We start from the raw sequence: 20917 nt of genomic DNA, 5'->3' as shown, positions 1-20917 counted from the left end.
TTGACACTTCCTGCCAGCTTGGTATCACCTGCAAATGTATGGAGTGTGCTCTGAATTCCCTCATCCAGAAAGTATGTTTCTGTGAAGACCAGCTTCTGATCTAACCCAGTACTTGGTAATATAGATGTAGCCTCTGAAATGTATATGCTTACAGCAGCAGGAGAGGAAATAACAGACTGTGAAATGCAGTAAAATTGATAAGGTCATATATAAAGAGATTTAAGAGATGCTTAAAAAAAGGACAAAGTTAGAAGAAGAGGAATGTCATATCTCAGAAACAGGCAGCATACTATAAATATTCCAAAATGGTAGACAAAAAGCGACTCTTGAAGGAGCATTCTGTCTAAGTGGACCTTTAAAAAAATAATAACATGTTTGTTGTTTTTGTTTGTTTGTTTTTGACAGGTACTTTCATTTACACATCCTATCTCATTTCATTCAGCTGAAACTTTTGAATCTCTTCTGGCTTGCTTGAAAATGGATGATGAAAAAGTGGCAGAAGCTGCATTACAAATTTTCAAAAATACAGGAAGCAAAATTGAAGAAGACTTTCCTCATATAAGATCGTAAGTTGTAAATGTTATCATGGGTGGTGTTTTTAATTACATGGGATTATTTGAATGGTATGGTATTATTCTGCATTCTTTTGTAAGAAGGTATTACTTCAGGTAAAACAGAAAAGATTTAAGTGACTTAAAAATAGAGTAACTTTTTGAGGTGTGGAAGCGAACTGTATGCGAAGAAGTGTTAGCTGGTAATACTATAATTTGTGTAATTGCCCTTCAGAATCACTTATACTTTTTTTCTAAATTAAGTATATAGCAATGTAAAAATGTTCTTGGCAATTTAATATCTACAGAGTGATGAGAATGTGTAGACTACGGCATTTAGTAGATCATACTTCTGTAATAAAAGAATTTGTCAGTTTTCTCATATGAATACATGTATTACCTTGGATGCAGAGATAAAATGTTCATTTTGCCACATGAGATTTTCTCAAAGAAACCACTGTGGCAGTCCTTTTCTTTGAGAAAATTGCCAAAATCAAGAGAAATAGAATTTTTACTGGGATGTTACATTCTATACATGTATCTATGTGTTTTTGTTAGTTTGATATTTTTTTGAGGAGTTACGTGTCTTTTTTCTTTTTTTTTTAAGTGCTTTGCTTCCAGTGTTGCATCATAAAGCTAAAAAAGGACCTCCTCGTCAAGCCAAGTATGCTATTCACTGCATCAATGCAATATTTTCCAGCAAAGAAACACAGTTTGCACAGATATTTGAGGTAAAAATGAAAATATTTGTTTCTTTATCTTTTTTTATAGTACATATGAAAATTAAGAGATACAGTGGCAATTTATATGGCAAATTAGTCATACCAAACTTACAGAAGAAAGTATTTTTCCTGTTTTCTCTCTCCCTTTGATCCCATAAATTTGACAAAAAACGGTGGTAGAAAATGATTTGATTTTTAGTTTTTAGTTTTTAGTTTTATAATCTGATGATCCATCATGATACTGGAGCAGGTTACCTAGGGAAGTTATGGATGCCCTCCTCGCTAGAGTTGTTGAAGGCCAGGTTGAGTGGGGCCTTGGGCAGCTTGATGGGTGGTGTCCCTGCCCATGGCAGAGAGGCTGGAACTAGCTGATCTTTAGTCTTTAGAGGGTTTCTTCTATGATCATGCTTAGGGTTGTTTATTTTAATAGGCTACAATGTAAAACTCAGCTGTAAACTGTTCTTGGAGAGAGGACTTACGCACCACCCCTCAGTGCATTTGGGATTGGGCCACAGTAGTCAAATGGCTACAGAAGCTATGAAAAACTGAATTGTGGTAGAGATTACTTAAATAGATGTCATAGTTAAAACTGCAGACATTTCTTCTAATTAGTGCTGATCACCTCGAAGGGTGAATCAATCCACTACTGAAATTACCATCTTGAAATGTATTATGCTCACCTCTTCGATAGGAAATTATTTTTAAATTTGTTGATAGTCAGTTCTGGTTGGACTTCCATTTCTTACACCACCCATTTTGTCTTTTTCTTCTTGATTTTTTTTTCTTTCAATTTATTGGAGATCTGCTGATGAACATGACGTTAAATCTAAATAACAAATATTTATTTTAAAAAAATGTACTTCTGAAATATGAATATCTCTTCCCCCACCCCTGATCTGAATAAGACATAAATTATATAGTTAATACTTTAATTTGTTGCCTTTATTCTAGCCACTGCATAAAAGTCTGGATCCAAGCAATTTTGAGCATCTCATTACACCGCTGGTTACTATTGGCCATATAGCCATGCTCGCACCGGATCAGTTTGCTGCCCCTTTGAAATCTTTGGTTGCCACTTTTATTGTTAAAGACTTGCTAATGAATGATAGGGTAAGTATTTTAGAACCTTGTTCTAAGGTTCTCCTTCTCCTGTTGCAGGATACTCATCAGATAGATGTGATCTTTTGATCCTGCTTTTTGTAGATGGCTATGCTTGTATTTCCACATATACTGTGTGAGCCAGTTGAATACACACAGAACAGGAAAGGGAGGAGTATTAATTTGGTAGTCCTTAATAAATAAATAAATGGTATATAGCACAGCATTTGAGATTATTCATGTCTGGCTTCTTTTTAAAAGTAGAAATATTGATATTGACTTCAGTCACTCTTGTCTTAAGTGATCAAGTTGTATTTCTTATTTTTATAGAAGTGTGTATTGGCTTTAGGTAGCAAACTTTCTCATAGGAGCCGCAGAGATGAAGTGTGTTGTAGTGACCTCAACCCCTTTCTCTGTCTCCATGCACTGTTCAGTTGGGGTGGAGGCAAGAGGATAAAATATTTAATATTGAAGTTGAACCTGGAAAGAAGCAGAATTGTAGAAAGGGAGGTGGTTTTGATTTGCCTTTACTTCTCAGTGCCCGACTGATTTTTAGTTGGCTTTGGGAGGATTAATTTAATTTACTGCCAAGTCTGTTTTGCCTATGATGATAATTGATGAGTGATCTCCTTATCCTGTCTCAATGCACAAACTGTTCTATCTCTCCCGTCCTGCTGAGGAGGAGAAATAAGAGAGCCAAGAGAGTGGCTGGGTGGGCACCTGGCAGCCAACCGAGTTTAAACCACTACAGGATGATGCATTTGAAATTAAAATGAACTGAGATTCTTAATGTTAATCTGTATGAGACTTCTGTATTGACAGTGATCACAAAGTGAAAAAATAACTTCTGTCTCGTCAGCTGTGTTTAGGGAGAAATTTACTGTCTAAAATTATGCGTGTGAGATTCCAGTCCACCGGATATGAAAAATAAAAATCATTTTCAAAGCAGTGCCTATTACTTTCTCTAATAATAACTTTCCAGTAATAGCAAGACAACAAGAAAACATTTTACAAGTGATACATTTGCTGGTATTTGAATAGCAACACTTCTGTAGTGGTTACTTCTGTAAAACACACAAGGCATAAAGCTAACCAAGTTAGTGCTGCTGCATTGCTTCCAGAAGCAAACAGAAAGAGCAGATTAAGGCAGGTTTCACTGGAGACTAACAGTTGTGTAACAAAATCTCAAATTTGGTTTAGCTTCCAGGAAAAAAGACAACAAAACTTTGGGTCCCGGATGAAGAAGTGTCTCCTGAAACACTTGTCAAAGTAAGTAGCATTTCCTGTAATTGTGTTGTAGATAATAAAATTAAACGTCTGCATTCTTACAGCTGTCAACTTTGTTTCCTTGTCACCTTTATTAAAGTAAAACAAAGTAGCTATTTCTAAATAAATGGCTTTGCAAGAAAAAACATTTTTAGATTCATAGATGAAAATAATTCAGTTTTGGGAGCATCTTCTTTTATAAAATGAAGACAGTAAGTATGCACATTATTGACGGTTTACTGTCATTTATTATATCCTTATGTAAGCATTGCACATGGAATCTATTCCAGATGTTAACACAAATGAAGTTAGTTTGTTTTATTTTCCTGTTCAGCAGGAATTAAACATCATAAAGACATTTTCCCTTTTTCTTTATTTTGAATTTTTAGGGCATTTCAAGAGACTCTTAGTGGTGTTTTGGAACATGGAAAAAGCTGTTTTTGAACTTGTCCTTTTTCTCAAATGAGTACATGTGTTACATTGAATGTAGAAGTGTAACGTGTATTAAAGGAAATATTCTTTTTTACCCATGCTTAAAAATGTAATCTGAAGCTTGTTCTTTCTCTGATACAAATTTATTATTGCTATTTCTATTTCTAGTTCATTTTTCACTCAAACAGACTTAGTCTCTACAGTATATGTCTTTTGTTTTTCAATGTCTTTCCTTCAGATAAGGGAGAGATTATAGTTTAACATTTCTTTTGTAGTTAGAAAGATGCATGCACTTTGTACCATGCTGTTTTCAAGTTAATTAGAGCAGTTATTTGATTTCCAATTCCTTTTGAATAAAGTCAATGCGATGATTTTAAGAAACTCTGCTTTCTCTCTTGAAGTTGTTAAACTCTTTGCACCTTAATACTTCCTGGTCTGCTAGTTTAGTAAGTTCCTTGTTTTCCAGCTTGGTACAAAAGTAATTACTGGAAACCAGTTCTGTTTGGAGCTGATTTGTTAGCTTTTTACTCATTCAGCTACAGCAGAGGCATTTTTCCTATGCATGCAATGCTGTAGTTATGTAGTACACTCCAAAACCTGCCATTTTAAAATAGACATGGTTTCACTTCAGTGATTATGTGTATAACTTGGTGTAGTCAATGTTGCTTGATATGTACATTTTTGAAGAGATTTGTGAAGATGGACATTTTGTTGATAAAAGTTTTGGAAGTGAAATTGGCTTATAGAAAATCCTAGGGCAACTTGGAGTTGAAGCCAAGCTTAGAAACTGTGAGAAGCATTTTTTGGCAAGTGAAAAGAGATTATTATGAACATTGATCTGCAGATTAATATCTATTAACAAAACTAAAGCTATATTTAATGAAGAGTGCAGGCAACACCAAACTGAATAAAACTAACTTCATAGTTGATCTTCCTTTAAGATTGGGCAGGGGACAACCTGAAATTCCTTCCAACCTGAATTATTTTTGGATAGTTATCCATCCTATTTGGCTGCAAAAATAACATTTAAAACATGGAGGTGGTGCAAACTGATGTTCAGGTAGCTTGATGCAGTGAGTAAGGATTTTCATGTCCCATACTAATTTTATTGGAAGATTTTCTTTGGAAGCATTGTTGTAATGTGGTCAAGACATCGTTAGAAGAAGCTGAGAAATAAGGAACAGAGAGGAAAGATAGAAAAATCCTGAAGGATGTGGATGTAGGATTTGCTACGTGGTAGCATGACTGAAGTAGTAGGCTTGTTAAAAACTAGGGGGAAGGAGCTGTGGCGAGGAAGAGAGAAGCAAAGGTTAGAATAAAAATCAGTCCAGAGCTGAATAGAGATGTAGGGGCACAAGACAGCATGTGGCAGTTCCCTCACTAAAGTTGTATGGACAGTAGTCTGGTGTTAATGAAGTTAGGCAGTTGTAGGAGTGCATTCACATACAGCACTTACTTGACCAAGTAGAACTATAATGTTTCTGTCTTCACAACAGATGGGAGGCAGTAATGATTTAGGTACTGGTTGTGACATGAAATAATTAAATAGATAGCAGTGGCTGTTTTGGCAGTCTATTATTATTGTCGTTGTCATCGTCTTCTAAGTGGATATCTACAAACTGCTTCAGGGATACCTGAATACCAGTTTAGGGTTAGGGCGAGACTGAATTTCGTTTGTGTTCGACAAACTTGATAGCCTGCCTCCTGCTGGTGTTCCCAATACACTTAATTCTGTTGGTGAAATAGATGGGCTGTGGTGCTAAAAATAAACTTGTAAAAATAACAGTGACAGAATTTTAAGATCTGAAGGGACCACTGTGTTCAGTTTTACATGAAGGAAGTCACATTATGAACTTCATTCAGTAATATTTTGACTATTAAGTTGATAGAATTTTCCCTTTCAGGGAAAAGGGAGATCTGAGTTACTATGTACAATCACATATGAAAAGAGAGTAATTGGATTTAGCATGTAGTAGGTTCCTTCCAGTGCTAGATTCACATTTAGTTTTTTTATATTCATATTCAGATTTTCTAGAGCTCTTGAATTCGATGTTCTGGATTTCTTCCCCCTTTGCTCCCCCTCTCCCCTTTGAGAATGTCTACTTGTTTTAGATGTTTCACTTTGCTGTAAGAAAATATTCCTCTTTCTGTTTTTGTTACTGTCTCTGCTCTCATACAGAAGGAAAACTAAAGACAGAGGGATTCAGACCATAAAGCAAGTTTAATCTCCAAATTCATGCTTTACTTTCACTAAAGAAATTCAAAATTATTCAGTGTTCCATGATAGCTGCTAGATTCTGCATGCCTTTAGAAGCCTGCCTCAAAAGACTCAGTGTTTCCATTGGCAAAGGACAAGTTATCTTAAGTAACAGGCTTTGAGGCTTTTCTTTAAATAGCTAAGAAAGAAATATTCTTTTCCAGGGCCAGTTATCTTAATGTGGGTTAATACTGTATGGATCGAAATGTCTATGGAGTGGTTTTTAATTTGCATTTCTTAAATAGTTTTATATTCAAATATTACATATGTAAAGGCTTCATAAGGATTACTAAAGCATAGGAATTCTATGAGCATAGAAGTGTTTCACGTTTAGATCCAATAACATTTTCTTAAGGATACACTGTTTTACCAGTCACACAGTGCTTGGTAGATAAATAAAGTCAATTAAGACAATGTTTCCACAGGGCAGAATGTGCTTACTGGAAGAAACTGCTAAAACTTCAGCTAAATGCTGTATTACTTTAATTTGCTGTAATAAATGTCAGAGATTTTCAGTGAATAATTTTTATGTCTTTATTTTTATCTGTCTAGTTGTCTTTCAGTACTGGGCACAGTATTTTAAATGATGTTTTGTAGTCTTATCAAACTTACATTCTTAGTAGTATAAAGCACTTGGGAAAACACTAGTTAAACCGAGGGATTATTTCAAATAGTGATGATGTTATAATATGTGTATAATATATGTAAGAGCGGGTGCATTATATTTATGAATATACTACACACAAAATATTTTATCATTTTTAAAATGAGTTGTATGATGTGATTTGACATTTGCGTATCCAAATCTTTCAGATTCAGGCCATCAAGATGATGGTTCGATGGTTGCTAGGAATGAAGAACAATCACAGTAAATCAGGAACTTCTACTTTGAGGTTGCTAACAACAATACTACACAGTGATGGAGATTTGACAGAGCAGGGGAAAATTAGGTATGTAACAAATGGTAACATTTTGATGTCCTTGGTGATGCAGTAGGTAGAGAACATGAATTTTAGTCAAAGTAGTACTTAAACTGTTCTGTTACTGTATGAGAATCTTTATATGATTTGTTTTTTAAGAACTCAATTGTAAGCTTGGCTGAATTCCTACAAAAGTTTGCTGAGTCTTAGTTTATTTTAACACCCTGGATACAGCTGTATTTTAATGTGGGTTTTTTGTTTTTTTTTTTCCTCTTTTATTGTCTTTTAAGGGCTGTTACTCAAACAGCAAGAATAAACTGAGTAATTTCCTCTATACCCCTGAAAATGGGTTTTTAATTTTTTTGTGTAGCTTACTGTTGCTGATGTACCAGTTGTCGTATATGCTCAAAATTCATGAACAGCCTTTCTCATAAAACACATTTGCCAGTGTATTGTTTTCAGCATGTTGCCAGAAACCAGGTGGGAATAGCTAGTACATGAAGCACTTCTGTTTGAAGGCAGATTTTATTCCCCGGAGGTCTCTGAAAGTGAAACGAAGTTGAAAATGTGTAAAAAAGATTAATTCTCAATAAATAATTTATCTTTTAGATGGCTGTTAGACAATTTATTTATTTCACTGGGTATTTTCTTGATCCTCTGCTGTAGAAGTGACAAGTTTTTAGGCAGTATTGTTTTCCAAATATTGAAAACTTACATCAACAGAAGTTGTGAAATGCAGGCATGGATTGTGCCAGCAAGAGTGAAAAGATTTTAATTTGGGGGCAGAGTTAAATGCTGTACAGCCATCATGCAAATGTCGGCCTATGTTGTGTGTATAAAGCTGCAAACCTGAGAATTTTCTGGTATATCATCTCCGTAGTAATGTGCAGGATTTCTTAACATTTCTCATAAATAGATGTTTTATCGTTTTAAATTCTGTAATATGATTATTCATGGCAGTTAGAAGGGAACTAACTAACACCATTAGCTTTTCAGCATAACTGTTTGGAGCTCATTGACTTATCCAGTCCAGTAGCTTTGTGAAAAGGGATCCAAGATAACTGATTATTACAGAGTGATCCATTCTGACAAACATAAGATCAGGCAAAATTGACAGGAGACCTCTGTGAATGAACAAAGAGCTCCTGACAAAACTCAGACATAAAGAAGGTGTGCAGAAGGTGGAATAAAGGACAGGTAACCTAGGAGGAATATAGAGATGCTGTCTGAGCATGTGGAGACAACGTTAGTATAGTCAAAGCCCATCTTGAATTAAATCAAATGAGGGATGTCAAAGAGAACAGGGGGCTTGTAAATAGGTGACAAAAGGAAGACTAGGGAAGGTATGCACCCACTGCTGAATGGGGCAGGAGCCTTGGTGATGCAGGATGTGAAAATGCTGGGGTATATTGAATTTCTTCTCTGTCTCAGCCTTTACTAGCAAGACCAGCCTCAGGAATAATAGAATCATAGAATTGCTCAGGTTGGAAAAGACCTTAAAGATCATCAAGTCCAACCACAACCTAAACGTACTACCTGATCACTAACAACCAACTGCTAAATCATGTCTCCAAGCACTACATCCAATTGGTTTTTAGACACATCCAGGGACGCTGACTCAAACACCTCCCTGGGCAGCCTATTCCAGTCTCAGGCTCTGGAGAACAGGGGAAAGTCTGGAGAAAACTACAGCCTTACCTTGGTGGAAAAGAACCAGTCAGGGAATACTTAAGCCATCTAGACAAACGTAAGTGCATGACCCCTTATCGGAGGACACTAAAAGCGTGACTGTAGGCCAGTCAGACTCACCCTCTTCCTTGGAGAGTGGAACAACTAGTTCTAGAAACCATTTTGAGGTATGTGAAATTAATCAAAAGTAGTTAGCATGGATTTAACAGTAGATACTCATATGCATGCTTGACCATCTTGATAATCTTCTTTGATAAAATGACAATTTTAGTAGACAGGAAGAGAGCAGTGGATATAATCTACCTTGGCTTCAGGAGGCTTTTCAACACTTGCCTTCATTAAGATCCTCATAAAAAAAAGCTGATGAAGCATGGGCTGGATGAGTAGATCATGAGATGGACTTAAAACTATCTGAATGGTCAAGTCCAAAACATGGTAATCAGTGGCACAAAGTCTTAGCTGAAGGCCAGGAACTAGTGCTGTACCCAAGAGGTCAGCCTCTTTAACACCTTCCTTAATGGTCTGGATCATGAGACAGAGTGTACCTTTAGCAAGTCTGTTGGTGACAGAAAACTGAGATAATTGGCTGATATGCCATAGAGACATGATGCTGTCTAGAAAGATCAAAACAGGGCTGGAAAGATGGGCTGACAGGAATCTCACAAAGTTCAACAATGGGAATCCCAAAGTCCTACACTTGGGAAGGATAATTCCATGCACCAGGACATGCTGGGAGCTGTCTGGCTGGAAGGCAGAAAGGGGCCTGAGTGTCATGTCCAGTTGAACGTGAACCAGCTGTGTGCCTTGGTGGCAAGAAAGGCAGTCAGCATACTGGGCTTCTGTAGGTGGAGTGTTGCCAGCAGACTGAGGGAGATCATTTTTCTCTACATCAGCACCACTGAGGCCCCACCTGGAGTTCTGTGTTCAGTGGTATCCAGTGCCAGGGCCAGAGACAATGAGCATGAACTGAAACACAGGAGGCTCTGTTTGAGCATAGGAATATTTTTTCCACTTGTGTAGGTGTGTGACCACTGGCACATGCTGCTTAAAGAGCTGGTGGAGTCTCCCTCATTGGGGTTACTCAAAAGCTGTCTAGGTATGTTCTGGGCAGCCTTCTGGCTGTCCCTGCTTTAGCAGCTGTGTTTGGCTTGCTGACCTGTGGAGGTTCCATCTAACCACAGCTATTCTGTGATGCCCAGTACTGCACTTTCAAAAGCTCTTAACGTGCAGGGAGCACAGTTCTGCACTGGGTCTACTTCTGTGAACTGTAGCGCCTTCATAAACTGAAGCAGGGAAGATGATGCTTCAGGCACGTTAGTTCTACACAGGGCTTCTTGATATCTGGCTGACACTTCCAGACCATTATTCCTTATCCTTTGAAAATGCAATGGCAGTGTGTATTGGGTCTCTGGTGTGGAAATCTGATACTTCTCCTTTCAGATTGCTGTAGGCTTTGAAGAGAGAAAAACTGTCTATTCAGTGCAGAATCTCACCTTCTAGACTACGAAATCTGCTGCTGTTCTCTGTAGAGTATATTTTTGTGTATGTGGTTTGTGTTTGTCTTTTAAATAATAATGTGTATTTTGCTAAGGTAATTGAATTACAAGTAAGTGGCTGGGTTCAGGACACATTTGACCTCTTGTAGGCTAAAAGTCACTTTGTAATCACTTCTATTGCCATTCACTTCGGTGTTATAAAGTGTTCTAATCTTATTGTTCCATATCATTAGAAGGTTGAACTAAAGGTTCTGGGACAAGTATTTCTTAACCAACCATAAAAATGACTCAGATCTCAACCCTTTTTAAATCTACAGAGCTATACTCTTGCAGTGACCATGTGATATATTAAATTTCAAAGCACAATTCAGCCTAGAGTATGGTGTGAAGACAAAGGCCCACTTGGAAACAAAACAAATGAATCCTGACTCTTCATCTTTCTCACTTTGACACAGAGAGATTGTTGACTTTGTTGAATTGCTTTTAATTACTTTGAAATGTTAACATAGGTAAATTTAATTCACTGGTGTCAGGAATAGTTTGTTCGATATAGAGTTGTGTCAATAAACACTATTCTCAGTGGTGGTTTCCAGGTATTTATTTTTTATTTATTTGTTAACTACAAACAATTTTACAAATTCAAAATTCAATATGGTACCAATTCTTCTATTTCTGATTAGTAAGCAGCCCAGCTGAATATTACATGCCTTATTTGTACTAGAATTTTAATCTATACTGAGCATAAAGTAAGAGCATTGGAGGCTGAAATAATTGATGCCAGCTGCGAACCTGCAGTGAGACTTTTGGAAAGGCAGTCTGTATTTTTCCTTACACTAAAGGTTACCAAGAAAAAAAAAAAAACACGTTAGTTTTTGGCTTTTAGAATTTCATGGTATGTAATGATAACCTGCTATGCCATCTGACACACAACATTGTCAGAGGCTCTTTTTAGAAGAAACATTTTATTCTGTGGAAAATGGAAGATGCTTACAAAATTGGACACTGGCATTTATACCCTGTGGAGGAAAAGGCAAATCTTAACTGCCAGTTTGTGAAATGAGAGGTGATTATACACTAGATGTATTTTGAAGACGCATTTATTTGGGGCAGAGCTTTGTGCATCTCAACGCACTATTTTCACTTGATAACGTCTTTCTATGTGGTTGCATTTCTGTTCTGATTTCAAACATTTAATCTTCAGCAACAGTCATAGCACTGCAGAAAATAAATGTCCAGGTCACCCTTTTAGCTCTTTTAGTTTCTGATATGACAAGGGATTCCGTAGAGTTAGTTTTCAAAATGTCAAGAAGTAATTGAAAACAATAGGTACATCAGTCTGAAATTTTAATTTCAGCCTTAGATTGGAAAATGTTTGGTTAAGACAATTTGATAAAAGATAAATCCTTTATTTAGAGTTTCGTTTTAGTATAATACTCCGGGGTAATAAGATAGATCTGATCTTCATCTTTAATGATAAAAGTGCATAACTGACACTGTCCTCTTCCTCCTCCCTGCAGCATGCTCACATGCTTATGGGTATTTCCGGGATACAAGAGCATGTGGGATATACCTCAAACTCCACAAAGTTTTAGCCAACTTGTATGTGAAATATCTTTTGATTTAGTTGTCAGAATTAAATGCTGTTACCGCCAAAGCTAGGGAAGAGTGAAAGTTCTAAATTTCATCCTTTGGCTCTTTCATTCTGTACCATTAAATTATTGTTCAATTGTCCCCGGTGCACAAAAACTGAATTCTTATTGGATTCACGTATCACAGTAGATATGGAACTTAAAATGAAATTTAGTATTTGGGGGCTGAACATTACCATGTTAATCTTCCTGTCCTGTTCGAAATGTAGTGTAGTATTGTCCTGTCATCTGGTTGCTCATTTTTCTGTAAAATACTGAGGTGTGTATAAGATCTGATTAGATTATATGAAAGTTTAAGCTCTTCAGGTAGTTTTATTGTGGATTCTGTTTAATGGTGGCTTTCAATCTTTAAAAGCTTTGTACAGTTTTCATGGTCACAGTAACACTTAGGAGTACAGCACTTGCTGTCCCTAAGGATAAAGGGCAAATGGTTAAGAAATTAAATGATATTAGTCCTGCTTGAATGAGTGATTATTTTTAATTTGGAATGCAATTTGGTTTTCACTCCAAAATATCAAAGGAATAGGCTGCACTCACTACTACTGGACATAATTCATTAGTGAGACACACAACTTTTTATTTTACTGCTTGATCTGAAGAAAGACAGTAGTAATGTAGTCTTACCGAGATAAAATTTCTAAGAGTAAAAGCCAAACTAAGTTTATTAATGGTCTCGTTGTGTGGATATCAATTCGCAAAGGTCATGTGAAGATGCTTTTGAAATTCTAAGGACCTTTGTAAAGTGGTTACAGTCTGTAGAAGAAAATCTAAAAAAAATAGCAAATGCTTGGAGTGTTCTGCTGTGAAGGAATACAGTTTGCGTGTGCAAGTCAAGTAATACTACTTCCAACATGTTACAAATATTTTTAGTTGTTACATCCTTTTTGTCTTAAAACCACAATTCACTTGGTCACCCATAACAGTTTCTAATTAAAATAAATCTGTGTTGAGGCGCAGTGTGGATTTCGAGCTATCTGTCATTACAAGAAAGTTTGGCACCTTTGGGGGCTGGAAGTGGGTTGTTTCTTTGGCAGGAGCCCCCGGCTGAAGGAAAATGAGCATTCTGAATTGAAGTCTTTTAGAGGTCTGTTGAGGTCTCTGAAAGGCAGCCTGGACTGTGCTGATCCAGCACATGGTTAAAACAGATTTACATCCATGTGGAACTTCTAGGAAGTTTCAAGAAATATTTTCATTGCAAAGTTGGGTCAAGGGAATAGGTATGTGCTAATGGACTTCAAAATCTGGTGAAGTGGAAACAACTTCTGATGAGCAGTTACTTGTGTGGTTGTCTGGGAATTGGGGCTGGGTGGAGGCCAAGTCTGTGGAAGTTTTCCTTTCGTTTTAAGTGCCTGTCTTTCAGCGATGCTGATTCACTGAAATTTAATTAAGTCAAATAATTCTACATTCTTTTATTAATTCATAACCTATGTGCTTGTTTTTCAGTAAACCTGATATGTCTCGATTGAGGTTGGCTGCAGGTAGTGCTATTGTGAAACTGGCACAAGAACCTTGTTACCATGAAATCATCACCTTAGAACAGTACCAGCTGTGTGCACTAGCCATAAACGTAAGGAAGTTGGGTGTGATGTGTGGGATACTGGCAAATATATATGTGTGTAGTATATATGTTATTTGTTGTATCTGCTAATATGTCTTTATTCAAAACCATCAGGTTTGACATGAATTTCATTTTTCCAGCTTGTAATCCTGAAAATTGATTTTGAGTGAAAATTAAATATGTTTTACGGCAGTGACAACGTAGACAATGGTTTCTTGATACTTGGGTAGAATGTATTTGGAACGTGGAGATCTATAAAGGTCATTGGTATGTTTTAAATTGCAGGAGGGTTAAGAGCAATTTCAGATGAGATATAGGGAGTCATCCCCAATTTCTGCCTTTGAGACTGAAGTAGCAGAACTTATAATCTTTCAAATTATAAGTGAAGACATGGAATTTCTCTCTGTTCCTGTTTTTAAAGCTTTTTAAATTTTACAGTAATTGAATGACCTTTGTATTTGTTTACCAAAATTGAGATTGTAAGCTCTTTCAGGATGGAAATTCTATGTTTATTGATCCATGAGGCACCTAATGGATTATAAATACTTATAAATAACTTTTCTAGATCTTCTTGAGTTTCTCTACAGTTTTTATCTTCCTTTCAGGCTGTTCAGATCCTTAGGTGCAGAGGATCTACACTTCTTGATTATCTATGTGGAAAATAATACAGCCTGCATATGAGTTTTTCTAATATTTGCAGATATATATGCACACATAAGATTATGCTAAGTTTGTGTAATTTACTGTCAGTAGACACATAAGCTGTTAGAACAATATATAGTCCTTTTTGTCGCTACCAAGTCTAACCACAGCTAAGGGCACTCGGGTGACATTGAGGCCAACTCTGGTATTCTGTAACTTAATTTACAGCAAATTTTCTATGTGGCCAGATCAGGAAGCAGATAAAACAAAAGGAAAATCTTAATTTTTAAGGCTTATTATGGTTGCATTCTGCTGTATTTCTGTGCTTGATATTTAATGGATCTTTTTTCTTTTTTTTTCCTGAGAGAATGCCTCATTTTCTAATGTGGAATTACTGCAGTGTAGAATGTATAATTAAATGCTGTTGCCCATTGCTTTAATGTTGCTGTGGTGGAACAGGAACTTTATGATGATTAAGTGCACATAGTTTTAGTCCTTTTAAAATAAGTAATGTATGTATTTCCCAAGCCTGTAACTTCACCAGCAGCCAAGTTCTTTGTTTTGCAGAACAAACTGACATGTCGGCAAAGCTTCATGTTGAAAGACAGTAGAAAGTAGCGTTGACTACTTCAGTATTCCACAGTTTTTCAGATCAGATTTAAGATGTTAAGATAAGCTGTTGAAAATACAGTTTTAGTTGTATAAAGAATAAATATTTTTTGTTATTGAAGGTACATTAAAAATATCAAAAGCAAAAGGAACCATTAACAACAACAATAAAAAAGGAAAAAACAAAGCAGCAAACAAACTTGCTGAGATTCTTTTATAATCTCAGTTTGAGGGCGTTTTAATTGTTTAAGCAAGTTTGTCAGTTTTCACTTATCAGGGTCATTTCTTAGGGAAGGGTACAAGCAGCTTTGCACATACTTTCAAAAAAGAAAAAGAATTGGAATTAAATTCAGAGAGTAAGTAGAAAACATTGGGCTTATGTATGATTTGTAGGGGTATGCCAGGAAAAAAAGGAAGTTAGAGCTTGGGTGAGTTTGGTCCCTCTTCCTCTTAGTGATCTAGGGCACTGAGCTGGAATTATGGTTATTCTTGATATTAGGAGATAAAGGAATACAAATCATCCCAAATTTTGACTCATAATGGCATCAGTAGCAAAGAACTATACCTTACATTAATGCTAATCTAAGGATTTACTTCTTCATCATACAAGCTGTGCAGAAGTCTGTTCTAAGGTTTCTAAAGACTTTGGATGTGAATAATATTAATCAATGGGAGAAAAGGGCTCCTGCCTTGTGCTTAGGGGTCGATTTACTGTGAAGACAGGCCATGTGCAGGTAGACCTTGAGTCCATCATACATACGGAGCCTGCAGTTTGGGTTGCTGCAGCTTCATCAATCAACTCTACCATTTGGAGGCTTTTTAAAAATCTTAATGTACTTTTTTTCCTCATTTGCAAACGCAGCAGATGGGGTGTTACCACTGACCACATTTTGTTTCTGTTCTTCCTGTTGGCTGATATCTGGAAACTCTCTAAATGTATTCTGATTTCAGAGCTGTCTTTTAACCTAATAGGTATTTATTTCTATTTTTTCTTCATATTTAGAGATTAAAAAAATCTGTTTCCTCTAGATCATTTTTTGCTGGGATAAATAATGTTACAATACTTTTTCCTGTGCATTTTCCACACCTGCATCTGTTAACATTTCTTGGCCTTGAATGGTGTCCTGATGTTCGTAGGTTGTTTTCATAAAGAGAATTTTGAAGTTAATATCTCCTCTGGGAATGCATTGTCTAATAAATCATAAGAGTACACTTGCTCCCCTTGTTATTATTTTACTTTGTGTTCATTGACAACTGTTGGTCACAAATTATTCTCTTTTGTGGTCAGTCATGGTTCATAGGTTTCTACATTATGATGGAAATGTTTGGCAATCTCTTAAGCGTTTGACCTTTAGTTCTGTTAAGCATTACTCTATTTCCAATGCTAATGGCTTGATGAAGATTTGTGAAATTGCAATAATAAAATCAATAGTGGCTACTTATGATTAAACAGTATTTCATTGCAGACCTTTGCCTTTGGCCGCACAAACCGAGTGGTCCCATTATAAGCAATTTCTGTGCCAAGTCAGGCCTTGGATCCTGAGTGTGGTATCTTTTTCCACAGTCTGATACTTAACTTTCTTCCTTGCCTTCAGGGAAACTTCAACTGATTAATTCAGTTCAATTGTTTGAATTGGTATTAAAAAAAAACACACAAACAAAACCAAGCATTTCTACAGTTCCTTCATTTCTGTGGTGGTAGGATCTGAACTTGATTTGACATTTGCCCAGCCTTCTGTGTTTTATTTCACACTCGATATTAATTATAGAAAGTCTCACTGTGTGCTTTTTTGTTTTGTTTTTAATAGGATGAATGTTACCAAGTGAGGCAAATATTTGCTCAGAAACTTCACAAAGGGCTTTCTAGACTACGGCTGCCACTAGAGTATATGGCTATTTGTGCACTGTGTGCAAAAGATCCCGTGAAAGAGAGAAGAGCTCATGCTAGACAGTGCCTTGTGAAGAACATAAATGTCAGAAGGGAGTATCTGAAGCAACATGCAGCAGTTAGTGGTAAGAGAATAGATGTCACTTTTTGGTACAAGTGCTAAAATTCAAAGGTTAATGCTAATACACTGTGAAAATATTATTTTCTGTTTCAGTGCACAGAATGGCTGTAACTTTTTAAGTTTTACTCACAGGTCTCTAATGAAAACCAGAAACAGAGTCCAGATTTTCTTTTGCACTTTAACAGGAATGAGTGAGATCTTCCAGATTCATTAAGAGTTTTGTTAATGCTTGTGCCTAAGTATATTAGAAGTGAAGTAGTTTTTCAAAGGCGTATGTGTGCTCTTTGAATGTGGTTAATTATGTTTTAATTGATACAGCAATAATTAATTTCACTGAAGTAATTAATAATAGGAAACTTTAGTGACATTTTAAATGCTGTACTAAATTAACTTCTTTGAGCTGCTGTACCAAGTAGCTTATCTGGGCTTATCCTGACAAAAGGCTGTATTTGTAGGCACTTCAGGATGAGTTCATCTAATTATTTTCTTCACAGTAACGTCAATCTGATCATAGGAATGTTTTTAAGTTATTATGGATTAACGTTAGCTATTTTTCTCTTAAAATCATTCTTTGTCTATTTTGACTATACAGTTGACCGTGTTGTATGTGTGTGTTTGGCTACACTGGTTTACAGATGTATGATAACATCGACCTTTCTGAAGAGCTCATGACATTTTGAGGAAGTGTCTCTGAGAGTTTTATTTCTTTGGAGGATTACTGATCGTTCTTGGCTCTGACATTTGTGAAATTATGTGGATTTTTTTTGTCCTGGGGTACACCTGTTTTGTGAATCTGTTCTCATGGATGCTGTCAGATAACGAATTTCATTCTGCATTTATGAATCACAGATTTTATTAGCAGTGTCAGTCTGTGTGCTTCAGTCCCATTAGACTTAGATCAGAGAATAAGTCTGCAAAGAAATCCTTTTGTGTGCTGTTAATTAAACTTGGGGAGGAAGCCAGTACATTTTCTCTCTACTCAATAACAGGTAAAAAAGAAAACTCCATTCTGCAAAAGCCTTTAAGTCATCCTCGGATTATTCCTCTTGAAAACTGAAAAATTATTTCAGTTACAGAGGAGGAAAGCATAATAATTCTCATATAATGAAGCATAGATGCTGACTTCCTAGTTGTACTAAGATAGATACTGCACAGTTACTATGGAAAAGTCATTGGAAGCAACGGTTGGACTCGATCATCTTTAAGGTCTTTTCCAAACTGAGTGATTGTATGATTCTATGAAGTGAAGCCTTGGTGTGTGAGATGTCTTGAATTCAGTAGGACGTCAAAGTGTGCCTGACAGGTTTTTTTTTCTAGCTGAAAAAACTTTCCTTGAGTGATTCCATGAAATGGACATACACTGTAAACCAGAAGAACTTCTGATTTCACTGTGCATCTACATATTACCAGTTCTATCTGTTGTCTATCAAGTTGAAAACTCACAACAGTAGATCTTGATGTAAAAAAAACCAAATGCGTTTCTTAACTTCTCATGGATGTGGATCTGGGGCACATTCTTGTTTCAGGTGCTTGTAGTTTATGTCCATGAAGCCATCCTGCCTTTCAGGTAGTCTTTCTCTTCTCTTTAGAGGTGAAATAAGATTGTGTTAATACTATTTTTGTAATGGTAAGGGTTAATATGTTTCAATACGTCCTTTTACTTTTTTAAATGAATCTGTTTCAGTTTGTTTTGCAGACTTAGTTGATACTATTGCTGTAGTTACATTACCAGGTGTACAAGTCAAGAAGTTACTAAAACTCTGTTACTGAGCCTTCTATTTAAGTTCAAAATCAACTTTGTATTGCCTAGGACATATCTATGGCAAGCCAGTTTTTCTAGTGTTCTGAAATCGTAATTGTTTTTTCTTCCTTGTCACCTCTTTATTTTTCTTATTTAGCTGATGTCTGAAATGCAGGACAGTGCTTGAAGGAGAGGAGGATGTTTCAAAAGTTAATATTTGAATGTCACTAGGAACACATTATAATCTGCTCTGCAAAGTACACTGGATTAGTTACATAAATATACCTTAAAATACAAATAAATAGATGTCTTTTTTTTTTTTCAACCTCAATATGACTTACTAACATTATGTGGTATAATTACTCTCTATCTTTTAAGTGGATCAGTTGCAACAGCTATGGAAAGGTGCATCCATGGAACTTGGCAGTACTGTCTTCTGTGGTCATTGTGACTGAATCCCAATTTTCTATGAAGCCTTTGCATCATCTCCCTTAATCTATCCCATTTGTAATGATCTGCATAGAGTAAGATGTGGCTTTTGCATAGCAATTGTTTATTTTGTCTACAATAATGGTGTATTTTGTTTGGTATGCACACTGTTTTTCAAGCATATTTCATGAATACACACATTGGAGATTTAAAGAAAAAAAGCAAGTTTTTTTAATATGTTTTTAAATAGCTTTCAAATAAGATTATATGCAATTATATAGTTCATAAAGTTTATATATAAGTCTAGACTTCTTATTCACAACCTAATTTAGGATAGTTAAAGCTTCCTAAAGGAAGATTTTCCTGATATGGTCATATCTTTCACGACCTTCTACTTGCTCAAAAATGTGATCAGATATTTCTGAAAGTGGAGCCAGGAATTTCCCCCCTTCCTTCGTATGTTCATTCAAACATTTATTCATAGACATGTTTATACTATGTATTTGCACGGGCCACAAGCATTGAGATGCTTTTACTGTAGTAATACACAGAATACTAGCGTATGCCTTGCCTATCATCCTGCCTGTTGCACTGTACATAGCTTTAATAACTTAAACGTGCTGTATATCCTTCAGTTGTTCAGTCATATTAGGATGGAGAAGGCTGTGTTGTTCTGTATGTCATTCTGTAATCATTACCCTTTTTCATTCTGTTTACCAAACTTTTGAAATGCTGAAACTTTCTCTGTGATGTTGGCTCAGGCATCTTTTACTTTATGGAAGGTGTACTTTGTGACGGTGATGTCAGAGAGTCTTCAGTAGTAGTTCTTTTAACCCCCTGAGAAAAGCTGATCCATTTGACTGTTGTGATGTGGAGGACTTCTGTGCTCCTTCCTTAGCATTGGCTACAAGTCATACAGGATGGGACAAGAAGTTTTGAATGCTGTGAATGTCATAGTTCAGTTGAGGTGCTCTGCTCAAGGGGGAAACCTTTCAGACCGGGTCCACCCCTTTGTGGTGATCCCTTCAGCTGACCTCCTAACCCTTCTCTAGGAGATGAGGTAGGCTATAAGTTTGGGGAACACTGTGGCAATTAGACTGCAAACTCTCATTTTCCCTTATTTTAAAAAAAGCTGATTTTCAAGATAGCTAGGTAATATCCAGCCCTGAAACATGTTTCATACATAGAAAAATTGCTATTTTAAACATTAACGCACCAACAATTAGATGAATATTAACAAAAACATCATGAGGAAACGATAGATGCACATGATATGTACTTATGTTTTATATTAGTGTATGCTGACTTAAAATTTTGCTCTTTTCTTTGCAGTAGAAAATATTCTAGGACAATGTATTTCTAGAGATGCAGTATTTTAATGTATCTTTCTTTTGCTTTTCAGAGAAACTGTTGTCGCTTCTACCAGAGTACGTTGTTCCTTATACAATACATCTTCTAGCTCATGACCCAGATTATGTCAAAGTCCAGGACATCGAACAGCTAAAGGACATTAAAGAGTAGGTCTATCTTTAATACTGTCATTTATAATAGTCTAATTTTATTCTAAGTAAAAATTTAATTTAATGAGGTATGCTGATACATTGTCCAGTACATGTAAAAATGACAATTATTACTGTGAAACACTGTGGGAAAATGACACGTGTTTCTTTAGTGCTCTTTGACATCTTACAAAAGAACCTGCACCTTCTGCTCATCCTGACCTTTATTTCTCCTTTCTAATGAATTGGTTTCATGGAGTTAAGACTATTTAGATTTGTAATACTAGTAAACCTTGAGTAAACCACTTTCTGAGTGTGTCTATTTGACAGCGGTGTTTTTATTCATGTTT

At 36.1% G+C, this 20917-nt stretch overlaps 1 protein-coding gene across 11 annotated transcripts in view; it reads left to right on the top strand.

Annotated features, from left to right (window-relative positions):
- The window catches only part of PDS5B (PDS5 cohesin associated factor B), a 99943-nt gene that overhangs the window by 61622 nt on the left and 17404 nt on the right, over window positions 1-20917 (top strand). For all 11 annotated transcript variants that reach the window (XM_085536259.1, XM_085536255.1, XM_085536257.1 and 8 more), the window contains 8 exons: window positions 406-566; window positions 1159-1282; window positions 2225-2383; window positions 3572-3640; window positions 7140-7276; window positions 13524-13647; window positions 16698-16902; window positions 20471-20585. In XM_085536259.1, coding sequence (XP_085392385.1) covers window positions 406-566; window positions 1159-1282; window positions 2225-2383; window positions 3572-3640; window positions 7140-7276; window positions 13524-13647; window positions 16698-16902; window positions 20471-20585 — 1094 coding nt within the window. The remainder of the gene's footprint in view (window positions 1-405; window positions 567-1158; window positions 1283-2224; window positions 2384-3571; window positions 3641-7139; window positions 7277-13523; window positions 13648-16697; window positions 16903-20470; window positions 20586-20917) is intronic.

Source organism: Coturnix japonica, chromosome 1 (assembly GCF_054131305.1).
Source record: "Coturnix japonica strain WE chromosome 1, WE-NBRP24, whole genome shotgun sequence".
Taxonomy (NCBI): Eukaryota; Metazoa; Chordata; class Aves; order Galliformes; family Phasianidae; genus Coturnix; species Coturnix japonica.
Note: the sequence above shows the minus strand (reverse complement) of the source record. Positions and strands in the feature narration are given on the sequence as shown.